Source organism: Globicephala melas, chromosome 17 (assembly GCF_963455315.2).
Source record: "Globicephala melas chromosome 17, mGloMel1.2, whole genome shotgun sequence".
NCBI lineage: Eukaryota > Metazoa > Chordata > Mammalia > Artiodactyla > Delphinidae > Globicephala > Globicephala melas.
Window position 1 is genome coordinate 69,569,860 of NC_083330.1, and position 14,171 is coordinate 69,584,030.

Consider the following 14,171-nt stretch of genomic DNA (forward strand, 5'->3'; position numbering starts at 1 on the left):
CTTTCTCGGTATCCTTGCTTTCTGGATGAATAAATGAGGGAGGGAGTGAATGAATGAATCTGCCTCTGGTGACCTAGCTTGGGAAAGAGTAGAGAAGAGATCTGAACTCAGCTGTAACTGACTTCAAAGTCAGGCTATGTCCACCAGCTCTCTGAACTTCCAATTTCTTAACACGGCTGGACAATAAGTCAATAAGAGGGCCATTCACTTTTAGTGGAAGATATAGTAAGCTACTAGTTCCAGATGGCATCAGTAGGCCACTTCTTCAGGTTTAAACCTGAAGGTACCACAGGCAGGGGTATCATCTAAAATAGAGAGGTAAAGTATAAATAAAGAGGCTTAATATACTCAGAAATCATATACTAAAATGTAAGTAAGAAATAAATTCTAGAAGAGTTGATGTGAAATGGGAAAGAAAATTCAAACAAATAAATACAACAGATGAAATGGATCCCCTGATCCAGCAAGACATCTAAATGAGCATTTCTCCAAGTGGGTTCATGGGAAGTTAATGTTTCTTATACAACAGGAAAGTCTGTGGTTAAGTAAGTTAGGAAAACATTGAATTGGACAGGTCTCTTTCATTGCAGGATGTCTCTAAGCCTTCGATATACAAATGTGCACTGTAAATCCCCAAGGGTATTACGTAGTGCTTCTCGATCCAGAACTCTTGTCAAAGAACAAGGCATGGGATTTGTGTTTCAAGGAAAACTTAGGGAAAGGGGTTTCACACTCTGATGCGCCCATTCCCAGGCAAGAGGGAGTGGACACACTGGGTGCAGCCTGGCCACTGACCACAGGTGCACGGGGTATACACGGCTCAAAGCACCCACCTGGCAGGTACACGTGGAGCCTGAAACCCAGCCACACTCCCTCACTCATCCGTGCTCTCTGGCACTGGCTGACATCAATCAGCCCGGGAGCAGGCTGGCTGGGCTGTAGTGCCTATGCCCATGAGTCTAGGCTGGAGGGAGTGGCCTTGTCTGAGGGCAACAGAAAGTGGAGGTGAGGAGAGATCAGAGGCAACGTTCTGCAGAGGAATCCAAACCAGCTCAAGACCCGGCATGTAATGTGAAGCAGGGAGGTGGAAAGGCAGAATCCAGAGAGGAGGCCTTGCCCGGGACGGCAACAGGAAATCAAGAGTGGAAAGGGGCAAAGCAGTGAGAGTGAGGCTGAGTTTGGCAGAATTCTCTGAGCCAAGGAAAACACCTGCATTTGCTTTTCACAAAGTACCTCCAGATGTGGGCCTGGAGAAGGAGCTCTGGAGGCTTCTGGGCTGTTGATTATCTCAACACAGTGCTTGCCTTACTCTTGCAATATCGTGCTACTGTTTTGCTTGCCGTTCTTTATTTTTGTTTTAACTTTTTAAAATATATTTATGGACTTCTATCTATCTATCTATGGCTGCGTTGGGTCTTCGCTGCTGCATGCAGGCTTTCTCTAGTTGCAGTGAGCGGGGGCTACTCTTCGTCGCAGTGCATGGGCTTCTCGTCGTGGTGTCTCTTCTAGTAGTTGTGTGGCTCGTGGGCTCAGTAGTTGTGGCGCGTGGTCTTAGCTGCTCCGTGACATTCCCGGACCAGGTTATTGAACTCATGTCCCCTGCACTGGCCGGCGGATTCTTAACCACTGCGCCACCAGGGAAGTCCCACTTGCCGTTCTTTCAATCTATACTTTTTACTTAAATAAGTTAAAAGTAAACTTTATGTTATATCCATAAAAGGAGGTCCACATCCTTTGAGAGGCAGGCAGTCCAGGGCACTGCTTGAAAGCGTGGACTGTGGAGTGAACTGCCCGGGTTTGCATGCTGGCTCCAGTATCCACTGAGCGCCCTGCGACTTGATTTTCTCAGCTGCTGAACAGGGATAACTATGGCTGCTACCTGGTAGGGCTGATGTGAGCAGTGAAGGAGGCTATATATAGATAAGGCAGAAACAGTACTGCTCACCAAATACTCCATTTGTTCCCTTCCACCTCCTGGGCCCCTGCAAATGGGGCCAGGAACACAGTTTAAACCAAAGAACTAATCTATCAGGGAAAGCTGCGACACGTCTTCATCTGATTCTACAGTTTCTCTCGTCCTCTGCACAGCCAACCTTGCTGAAACAGAGGAGCCTCCCTCTGCCTCGGTCTCTGAATCACACTGTTACTACAGAGTAGACCCCCTCCACAGACACGGGACAGGAGGAGGAAATAAACCTTTACTATGTTAAGCCATGGAGACACGGGGGTTAATTTATTACTGCAGCACATCCTCACCTATCCTAGCTAATACAACAAGCAAAGCGATTAAAACAGCGCCCGGCATGTAGCAGGCACACCACAAAACACTCATTGTCATTACTATTTGTATAGTAAACATTAACCATAAAAATTATGAAAACTTTACCTGCCTGAAGGCTCTGAGGATAAGATCAGGTCCATTTTTCTTTAAAAGAGATACTGATAAGCAACTGTTAGGGGCATCCTAAAGCAGCCAGCACCAACCAGAGACTCCCTCCTCCACACTCCGTCCTCTCCTCCGGCTAGTGAGACTCCCTCCTCCAACAAGCGCTAATTTCTTTCTCCCCCTTTCCTCTTCTCCTCCTTTTCCTTCCGTCTTCTCTCACAGATCCACAGCTCTAAAAACGTTAAGTCTTTCAAGCATCAAAATGCTGTTCTGTGAGTCTGTTTCAAGTGGAGTTAACACCTGACAGCCACATAACCACAATCACACACATTTCAAATGAAAAGTGTTATTCACTGCAAGTAAAACTCACAAGATGAAAATCAATCCTATTTCAAATGCATTATTTGAACTTCCTATTTAAAACACTTTTAATGTAAATCCTTAAAAGAAGAAAAAAAAGGAAAAACAAAACATGTTAAAATTTGGCCTGGGGATACCAGGATTTCTGTATATTGAATGTATTTAAGACAAGGTACACCTGTACTAATGAATGTACAATTCAAATCCTATAAGGGAATTATGGTTTAGTTATACAGTGAAATACTATGCAGCCTGTTAAAGTGATTCTGCAATTTTATCTGTATGGTCATGGAGAGCTAACAAGCTTTATAAACAAGCCTGCATGTAAAGCAATTATACTCCAATAGAGATGTTAAAAAACAACACAAAACAAAACAAAACAGAACACTAACTGGAAAAGACATACGCACGCCCATGTTCACTGCAGAATTATATATAATAGCCAAGACATGGAAGCAACCTAAATGTCCATCAGTGGATCAATGGATAAAGAAAATGTGGCAGATAGACAGATAGTGGAATATTATTCAGCACACACAAAAAAGGAAATCTTTCCATTTGCAACAACATGGGTAGACCTTGAAGGCATTATGCTAAGTGAGAAGTCAGACAGAGAAAGACAAATACCATATGATCCCACTTACATGTGGAATCTAAAAAAATTAAAACCAGCAAACTCATAGATACGGAGAAGATATTGGTGGTTGCCAGAGCTTGCGGATAGGGGGTGGGCAAAATGGGTGAAGGGGGTTAAAGATACAAACTTCCAGTTATAAAATAACTAAGTCATGCATATATACACTACCAAACGTAAGGTAGATAGCTAGTAGGAAGCAGCCGCATAGCACAGGGAGATCAGCTCGGTGCTTTGTGACCACCTAGAGGGGTGGGATAGGAAGGGTGGGAGGGAGGGAGACGCAAGAGGGAAGAGATATGGGGATATATATCTGTATGTATAGCTGATTCACTTTGTTATAAAGCAGAAACTAACACACCATTGTAAAGCAATTATACTCCAATAAAGATGTTAAAATAAATAAATAAAAACAAGTCTTCAAAATATATGTATAACACAAGCTTGTTTAAAAAAACAAAACTGATTTGGTAGCAAAACCTGACCTGACCTGAATTCACTTGGTGGTTAGCTTGGACTTGAATTGAGGTGGGACTCCTCACTTATCCCACTTCATGTAACTATTCACCTGAGAAGTCACTAGGGGGCATTGCATAATATATGGCATATGCACCCTGTCAACCTTCTGGAATCTATAAAGTTCTGGATTTTGAAAAACATCTAACCCCAAGGGTTCTGGATAAGAGACTGTGGAGTTGGATGTTACACACACACACGTGTGTGTGTTAGTGTATAAATTATCAGTATCTCTATGTATAAATCTATGAAACTGTTTCAAAGGACAAACTATAATATTAGTATTCACAGAAGTTAGAATTATGTAATGATCTTTATTTAAAATTTCTGAAATTTTTCTAGTAAACACATACAACTTTTATAACAAAGGAAAAAGAAAGCCTTCTCCTTCTTACCCATCCTCCCATTCATATGGACAGATCTCATTTCATGAAATGTCCTACACTACTAATTGGCAATGAAGCATGTCAGGACATAAGGGGATGGCTGGCAGATCAAAAGGTGAAACCTTCCAATTACGTATTACCGTTCTGCAAAATGATGAGGTTTTAAAAATGTATCATATAACCCAGAGCACCCAGGGGCTACCAGTTTACTACTGAGGAGACCCAGGCTTTCAGCACTTTTCGACGTTTCAAAGAAGAACTGGAGAAATAATCTGTTTGCTACAAACCTAGAGCCAATCTGCACATTTCCAACCATTCTCATTTGAAGGGGAAAAAAGAATAAAAATTAAAAAACAATCCTTAACTCAAACCACAAGAGCCTGCAGTCAGAGACTGCAAACAGGAAATGCTACGCAGCTGGAGAAATCTCGGCTTTGCTGAAACAGCTCTGAAGCAATATCTGCCCTCTAACTGCTAGAGGAGGTGCAGGCTCTTACGCGAGCTACAGCGTTGTCCAAAGGCCTAGGGGAGAGAAGGAAGCAGAGGCACAGAGAGTCCCGGCTGGACTGGAATCCTCCTGGGCACCTACTATTTCAAAACAGCTTTCACATATATTTCTAAAACTGCTGCTACATTGAGGCTCTCAGGGTATGGTTTAAACGGTTTTCCTGTGCCCACTGAGAATCTATTTCAATCTACTCCTTTCCCGTCCCATTTTTGTGGTTTGATAATTAAATGGATGCAATGCTCTGCTGACTCCCTAACTTCTTCGTCAGGATCACAGGATGATGGCCTGACACTGGGGTGTAGAGCAGACCCAGCACTGTTCAGCAAGTAATGACTTTACTGCTTTCCTTCTAACAGTTAACAAAAAGGAAAAAGAAAAAAAAGACTGAACATAATTTTGGTACTATATATTTAATCAAGTAAAAATATTTAGAAACAGCTAAAATTCAAGATCACCCTGTTTTTCTTCTTTTTTTTCTTTTCTTACAAGGAAGGCTTAATCATTAATACATTAACTAAAGGGCATTTGTAAGTAGAAGGAACCAAATGTATAATGGCACGGAAGCAAGAAACAGCCGATGCTCCAGCAACAACAAATCATTTGCTGTGTCTGGAGCTGACTGATTACGAAGGCATCTTTGAACTGAAGGAAGGACGAGTCCAGAGAGACTGGTACATCAACTAAAGAAATATTTCTAACATTTTTTTAAAATGCTACTATCTACTAAGCAGATTATGAACTAAACCTACAAAAGATACTTCACAGAAAAGCCCACACGCTTAAAACCTTGCCAGAAACATATTAAAAACATCAGCAAAATAGATCACGTCCACATTTCTCTGGCCTCTCACCACTAAAAGGCAGCATTCCCCAGACATATTCAAACATGATGAACGGATTCACTTCTGGGAGGAAACAGCTAATCACCTTTTGAGAATAGTGACCACACAGAGGTCTTTAACTAGAGGTAAAAATTCAAAAGACAGAGAAAGACTGGTTTAGAAAACCTGCAACAGTTAAGAGGAAGTAGGAAGTGGTCTAAAGGAATAGTAGAGGTGAGAGTTTGGTTTTTGGTCTGTGCACTTGTTATATTCTGAAACTGTTATATAACAACAGCTATATTATTAAAGACGTTCCCCAACAATAGCTATATTATTAAAGACTTTTTCCAACTTTCTCTCCCTGACTAGAATCTGATACTTTATTTTTATTAACCTTATTATTAAAAAAAAATTATAGACTCACAAAAAGTTGCAGAAATAGTACAGAGAGTTTCCTTGTACCCATCGACCCACTTCTCTCAAGAGTAATATGTTTCGTGTGCTATAAACCACATTATCAAAACCCGGAAATCAACATTGGCACAAGATGATCAACCAGGCTCCAGGCCTTACTTGAATTTCACCAGTTTTTGCACGCACTTATTTTTTGGTACGTCTCTGTGTATATTTCTATGACATTTTACCACATGTATAGATATGGTACAGCTATACCACAGTCAAGACAGAGAGCTGTTCCGTCAACACAAAGGAACTCCCTTGGGTTCTTCCTTTATAGTTAACACCCTTGCCCCTGCCTCCAACCCCTGTTCTCTATCTCTGTAATTTTGGATGATTTAGACTTAACTCAGAAAAATACATAAATGGCAAAGTTATCCTGTTAAAAGTCACTGTTTTATGGAACTTCTTATTTTTACTTTGAGACGTCAGAAGCCCACAGTGGTAGAAAGAACACGAAAGAAAGAAACAAAAGACCTTCCTGTATGTACTTGGGCAGTTCCCACTGGACAGGCAAGTCCCCGATCCTATTCCTGCCCCAGTACCTAGATTCCCAGGTGCTGACAGCAAGCAGATATCTCAGCACTGGCTCTCACAACAGGGAAGGGACGAGGCTGAACTGTCAGGGATGAGAGCTCTATCAGAGGGGGTTCTTTGGAAAGTCACATTCTCTGGAACTTCTAGTGAATAACTTTGTCCCAAACAGGAAAAGTGCATATGCTCTAATGCTGACACTAAGTGAAATCCACAGAAACACAAAGTTGCTTAGGACATGTGATTTCATCTATGTGAGGGGAAAAGTGCAGAAAAAGAGGACCAGAAAGACAAACCCGAAATATCAATGAAGGCTCTCTCAGGGTAAGAAGGATATAAAAGAGAACCTGCAATTTTCTCTTTGAATTCTAAAATTTCCCAACTAGGCAGGTGTTTCATTTTATAATCAGAAAAAAATACATAAAGTCTCTGCAGTGGCCATTAATGCCACAGTGGTATTAACATTAATGTAGTTTACTAATATGGTAACAATCCACTGTGCGTGACTCAAGGAATTTGCAGTTTATAATGTTTCTCACATGGGTCATAGGATCTGATTCTCACATAAGCAACAGGGTAGGAAGGGAGGTACTTTTCCCCCATTCTTCCAGGGAGGAAATTCATGCTTATAAGTTAGGCGAAGTTAACCTTATGGCACTCAGTCCTTATGTCAAAGGACATAACAAAGTCTTTGATTTCTGATGACAGTGGTTCTCAAGTCCCCAAGGTCGAAAGTATTTTCATACTACTACTAAGAAGTTTTAGCTGACCTTTTCACTGTCTTGACACTTGCACTGATAGTGCAAAAATAATGAAGGTAAAACTGCTGGTGCATTAGTGTGATGCAAGGTATTGCCACAAACTGTAGTCACTCTCTTCCTCATGGTCATGCTCTTGCAGTAAAAAAATAAAATAAAATAAAAGGCTATCTTCATTTAAGAATGTCTACCATGAAACAGTAGAAATGACTGATTTTATTACCTATCAACCCTTGAGTATATCGTTTTAATATTCTCTTTGATGAAATACGATGCATAGGAAGTAAAGAACTTCCAAGGCATGCCGAAATAGATGCTTATCTTGAGAGAGCACATGTATGCAGTTTTTCAAGTTGCAAGTTGGACTGGCTGGTTTTGTTAGTTTTCTACTGGAACACCACTTTTTTCCTTGAAAGAGTGACTGACAACTGTGGTACTGAGACCTGGGTATTTGGCAAACATTTTCTTGAAAATGAATTACTCATCACTACAAGGTGAACAAGTGACAATATTTGTTGCTAATGATAAAACTGGAGCTTTCAGAGAAAAGTTAAAATTTTGGAAAACCTCTGTCACCGTGAGCTTGACAGTTTCCAAATCCTTAAAGTTAATTTATATGGTTTCAGATTCATACTGCTACTAACTTTTAAGGAACCACCATCACGTTTTGACATAGTATCAAATAAAATTATTGATAATTACCCGAAAAGGCTCTTGAAGTACTTTTCTCTCTTCCCAATATATAGACCTGTATGAGACTGTAATTTTTTGTCTACTTCAAGCAAAACAACGTATTGCAACAAAATGAATTAATACATTAAAAAGTTCCTCAGTTTAAATTCTAAGATGGTAAACATGGATAGAAATAGTCCACATAAACACTAACTCTTTGGTGTTCTCAAACATTTTTAAGATTGGGGTCCTAACACCCAAGTTTGAGAACTACTGGCTAACACTCTTCCAATATAATATATGTAATTCACTAATGAGGGAAACCCAAAGGAAAAAGTAGAGAAGGTAGTACTTTGCAAGCTAAAGAGAAACAGGAGTTGGACGACTACTGGTACAGGTTCCAGTCACCATGTCAGATGGGCCGTTAGCACCCACAGTCTATAGAGGCAACATCACGCCTTCTGTAATTTGTGGACGCAGCACTGATGACTCCACGTGAGCGTGATCCACAGTCAGGGAACTTGAGCGCAAGCCCTAATTCCACTACTTCCCAGGCATGTTATTTTTTGAAGATTTGATGCACTTATTTGCAAAATGGGATATGACTATCCGTACCTGCCATTACACGGCGGGCTGCCATAAAGATCAAGCAAGAAGATGTAAGTAATAATAAAAGCTTGTATTTGTTAAGCAAATTCCATAGGTCAGGTATTACGCTTGGTGATTTACTTCCAGGATCTTGATCAAGTCCCACCACTACCAAGAAACAGATACTATAATTTCTTTTTACGGATAAGGAAACTAGCATTAGAGAAGTTAAAGTGATTTGCCTTAGGCTAGAAAGCTGGGCGCTGGGAGTTGGGAGTCCAGGTCTGATAGTGACCAAAACCTATATTCCTCCCACCACTTACAATGCACGAACTCTCCCATCCTGTATTATGGCCTTTTTATAAAAACTGTTTTCTAGGCAGTAAGCAAAGCAAGTTTCTTTAAACCTGGCTCAGTGCATGACCCTCTGTGCAGTCCTCAGATGTCTATTAGTTACAGGTTAGGGACTTTCCTGGTGGTGCAGTGCATAAGACTCTGCGCTCCCAAATGCAGGGGGCCCGTGTTCAATCCCTCATCAGGGAACTAGATCCCACACACATGCCACAACTAAGGAGGCCGCCTGCCACAACTAAGACCCAGTGCAACCAAAAAAAAAGCTCAGAGATGCAAGAGGTTAGAAGCTGGCTAATAAAAAGCCAGCCTCGGTCCATGTGAAGTTAACACCAACATCTGGGCAGCTCCTGGGAGTTTGCATGTAACCTCTCACTTGATCATCGTACCTTCCACGCTCATTGAATGTTTAGAAAAACAAACATCTAAATGGTGACTGAGAGTCACCAGCACTTAGTACACCGATGTTTTTCAGGACCAACCCTTCAGAAACTCCCAAACACAATATACTTATAATACTGATTGCTTAAAAGTAACACGACTAATAAAAGTTTTCCCTACCTAGAGTCAGTCAAAAGCAGAGCACTAGGGGCTTCCCTGGTGGCGCAGTGGTTGGGAGTCCGCCTGCCGATGCGGGGGACACGGTTTCGTGCCCCGATCCGGGAAGATCCCATGTGCCGCGGAGCGGCTGGGCCCGTGAGCCATGGCCGCTGGGCCTGCGCGTCCGGAGCCTGTGCTCCGCAATGGGAGAGGCCACGGCAGTGAGAGGCCCGCGTACCGCAAAAAAAAAAAATCCCCCCAAAAACAAAAAAAGCAGAGCACTAGACCTGACCCCAAAACCGACCCTTTCTTCCATGAAAATAAATAATACTTTAATGTAAACTATTAAAATACCCATCGTGAGCAATATCTTAATTAGAAAATGACATTTTTCAGGATTGACCATAGACCTCAACACAACAGACATTTGGATATTTGCCGGTTCAACTGAGGATACAATTTAGGAAGTCTAAAATATACCAAGGTACCTTTTTTAAAATCTTACTTTCTAAATTTCAACTGTATCCATTACTGCTTAATGTTTCCAGCCTTCACTAGCCTAAGAGAATAGGATTTTCAAGAATCTCCTGAGAAAAACAGCTTCCCAGGGGGGTGCTCCCCCAAACTCATCTGGGGCCTGAAGGTGCTTGCAACTGACTCAGAAACCCCTCCCTGCCCGAGGGGATTGGCTTCCTCTCCGCCCTCTGCTCTGGGGCGTGACCCCGTGAATCTTCCTGGTTTGCTCTTCCCTTTCCTGGCAAAACATGAAAAGGGAAGCAGTAAGCTGCCGGCTGTTGTCGGGTCTTACGAACTCCTGGGACTGACTTTATTCAATCAGAAGAGTGTTCCCTTAGTAATCAGCTACAATACACACTGATTCTTCTAACCTGCTCCCTCACTGGAAATGCCACCACCTTCTCTTTTCTTGGCCGGGCCGCATGGCTTGCGGTATCTCAGGTGCCCAACCAGGGACTGAACCCAGGCCACGGCAGTGAAACCCCAGAATCCTAACCAACTAGGCCACCAGGGGACTCCCTGCCACCACCTTCTTTTAAGGGAAAATGTTTTTGTTTTTTAAATTAATTGAATGAAATCTTCCAGCAATTTCTTTTCTTTCTTTCTTAGAAGGAGGAGGCCTGCAGCTTGGGGTATGTTTAGGGAAAGAAGACAACCAGAGCCAAGGTGCCAGGCAGTGCAGAGTAGGCTGGGAAAGACGATGGATGCAGCGACGGAATGCTGGGCTCACACCTCCTTACCGACAGCACGCCCGAACAAGTCACAGACATAATCTCAGTGTGCCTCAGTGCGCACATCCTGGTTAAAGGTAAACCCACCACAGGGCTGTTGTGAATCTGTTGTGAATTGTTGAATGATAAATCCACACAAAGCACACTGCCAGGTTCCTCAGAGCGTTCAGTGACTACCAGCTGTTTCCGTAGTTATTAGTTCTGTAGCTACCGTTGTCTCTGTAGTTCCATACAGAGCTAAGCAAACATGGACAACGACTGATGCTTGAATGGCCACTGACTCGTGTGGACGGCATGAAATCCACACACGAATCCCTGCACACGGAAGGAACCTACAGGGTAGGGAAGTGTGGAAATGGACTGGCCCAGGAAACGTGGAAGTAATGGCTACTGACTTAAGCCACACACATTTGGTCTCCTGGAAACTAAAGGTTAGCAAGATATTCCTGTGGAAACGCCCATCTCAGGGAAAACAGAGCGTCCTCCCTCACTAGTAGCCGTTTACCAGTTATTACCGAAGCGAACTGTCAGAATCTTCTTTCACTTCTTTTCTTCCCACCATAGTACCTCTGAGCAACGCCACCCACAAAAAGGCAGGCAGCACCCAGAGGAAGGAGAAATGGGAGGCCTCATCTGAATCAAAGAGATTCACATAATCTAAGATTTACAGAAATATCATGGGTTTGTCAAATAAACCCCGAAGTGTAGGAATACATAGGCCCTAAGTTAAATACCATCCTTTCTCAAATTTCTGAAAAGAAGACATATTTCTATTTTCAGCCTTTATTTTCTTTAAGATTAGCTGTCACTGTGTAAGACTAATTCAGTGGCATAAACTATCAAACAGAATTAAATTGTCAGGGAGACAGACACATACATATATTTATCTAGTGGGATAAGAAAAAAAAAGAATATTCTGATTGGTCAAATAACCAGGTTAATTTACTATAGAAAGGTAGTCTTTATTTTCCAATAGGGTGCGTTCACATCTGGAAGACAGCCATTTGTACCAAGTAGATTTGTGACACGAGTCTCACGAAAGACCACAGACGCCTATTTGATATGAGTAACTGACCCAGGGTCAAGACATCTTAAGCTTGAGTTCTGGATCTTTAAAGGAGGCAAAGATGCAATGCTGAGACTGGCGAGAGGAAGAGGAGGAAACAGCTCCTCTCTTTCAGGAAGGAGCCTACAAAAGTATGATATACTTTTCCTTTGGCATCTTTCAACCTCCCACTGCTCCTATCTCTTGGGACTTAGGGGAAGACAGACTTGATTAAATTAACTCACACACAAGTGTGGTAGCTGTGCTACACAGAACGAACCTTTCTTGACATGAACGCAGCGTGAGGGTGAGGGAGGGTAGTGGGCACAATTTGGGGACACCCAGACAACACTGCCTGCCCAGTGGGTCCCCCCACCTCCATCTGTGTCTGCTCCTAGGTCAGCAGCTCCAGTGTCTCAGATTTTTAGGGATTCTTCTTGTCATCATCTACTTCTGAAACCACAGATTCCCCAAATCTTAAAATCTTTTTTCTTGGGAGGGTGTTAAAAGGATATGGGGAGTTGGGAGAGGTTAATTATTTGTAAATCAGCGACCAAAATGCATGCTGGTCTTCACACAAGTGAAGGGTGACATGTATGTCTGAAACAAAAAAAATCATCAAACTTTCAACTAATTACTCTTTCAACTAATTAAAATGCAAGAGTTACTAAAACTTATCTAAACAAACACAAAAGCAAAACAATGGGAGAATGTGGAAAAGAATTCAGGTTAACAAGTTTCTCTCAGATTCAAAAAACCTACCCTGCTATCAGCTGGGCCGGAGGTACAAACTCTAGGCATTTCACAGTGACAGTTTCCTTAAATGTGACTCCATACCGAGGACTAAAAAGACTTTTATTTTTATTTTTTGCCCTCAGGATCAAGTGTTGGGAGAAGACTATTATATTGTTCTCTTTGTGATCTTACTATACCTTGATCAGGCTGTAATTAAAAAATATATATATTTTATGAAATGGCTTACCAGATTTTTCAGCAGTGTGGACAGTTCCTTTGTAAGAGTAGAAAACTTGACAAAAGCGGTGCCAAGATCTGGGTTGTCTCGACTTAAAAAATTACTCCCAAACTTATCAAGAACTTGTGCATAGTTTTCTTCATTTTGTACATGATCTGAAAAGAAGAAGAAAAAGGAGTGTGAGCTACTATTTGCCACAATGACAAGTTACTCTGAACATCGATCACTAGAAACTCTCAAAAGGAAAGCAAAGAAACTCCATCAATTCTTTATTGAACATGTCTACAAGGTGGTTAGCAGTGCGCTGAGTGGTCTCACTCACTCTATCAAAGGCGGTTTCCACTTTTTCTATCAGAGCACTGAGTTCATTTATATCCCAACTAATCCACAGACTCACCAAACATTGAGGGGTCAAATTATCACCACATTTTCAAGCAATTAAAAAACTATGATCGTCAGGAAACAAGGAGAAAATTCTCCTTAGAAAAATCAACCTTGGAATGCAAAAGAAAAATCCATGTGTTCTAACATGTTTCTTTCTCTGCAATTAATTCTAATTTCCTTTAATTTTGTCTAAGACCCAGTCCGAGGAACAGCATTCATACGATGCTTTTTCGCACATCATCTCTTGATGCAAAATGTGCAGGTGTAGATCAGACAGATCTAGAGTTCAAGATTGGTTTCACTACCTATGAGCTTGCTACCTTAAGTTTTTTAACTTCCGTGGCTATTATCCTAGCTGGCACATGAAAGGTAGCAATACAATATCTGTGAATAAATTTCCCCATTCTGAGCTTTGGTTTTCTGATCTATGAGATGGAGACCAATATTTACAAGACTGTGGTGCTGATGAGTTGATAAAAAATATACAAAGGTTTCTCAATAGAGTGAATGCTCCATAAGTAACAATAATTCCTTCCTCAAAACACTTTCTCTACTTGGCTTCCAGGACATCACACTCTCTTGACTCTTCCCACCTCATGGCTGTTCCTCTCCATCATCGTCTTTGCTGGTTCTTCATCTCCCTGGCCTCAAGTCTTTGGGCCTTCATTCTTCTATACTGACGCCCACTCTCATGGGATCTCACCTAATCTTATGGCTTTAAGTAATTTCTATTAGCTGACAACTCTCAAACTGATATTCCCAGCCCAGATCCAACCCTGAATGCAGACATATATCAAGTGCCTGTTCAGTATCTCCTAGTGCTCAATCTTAACTTGCTAAAAACAAACCCTGATGCTCTGCCCCAACTCTCTTTTTTCTACAGTGCCTCCATATCTCAGTGGGTTAATGGCAAATACATTCTTATAGTTGTTCAGGCTGAAACCCATCAAGTCATACCTGATTTTCCCTTCTCATACCCCAGATGCAATCCACTGGCCTTTACCTTTAAAAA

The 14,171-nt window shown here is 41.7% G+C and overlaps 1 protein-coding gene across 5 annotated transcripts in view; it reads right to left on the bottom strand.

Annotated features, from left to right (window-relative positions):
- Nucleotides 1-14,171, bottom strand: part of ASAP1 (ArfGAP with SH3 domain, ankyrin repeat and PH domain 1) — a 351,377-nt gene that overhangs the window by 110,965 nt on the left and 226,241 nt on the right. For all 5 annotated transcript variants that reach the window (XM_030875819.2, XM_030875813.2, XM_060287023.1 and 2 more), the window contains one exon: nucleotides 12,785-12,930. In XM_030875819.2, coding sequence (XP_030731679.2) covers nucleotides 12,785-12,930 — 146 coding nt within the window. The remainder of the gene's footprint in view (nucleotides 1-12,784; nucleotides 12,931-14,171) is intronic.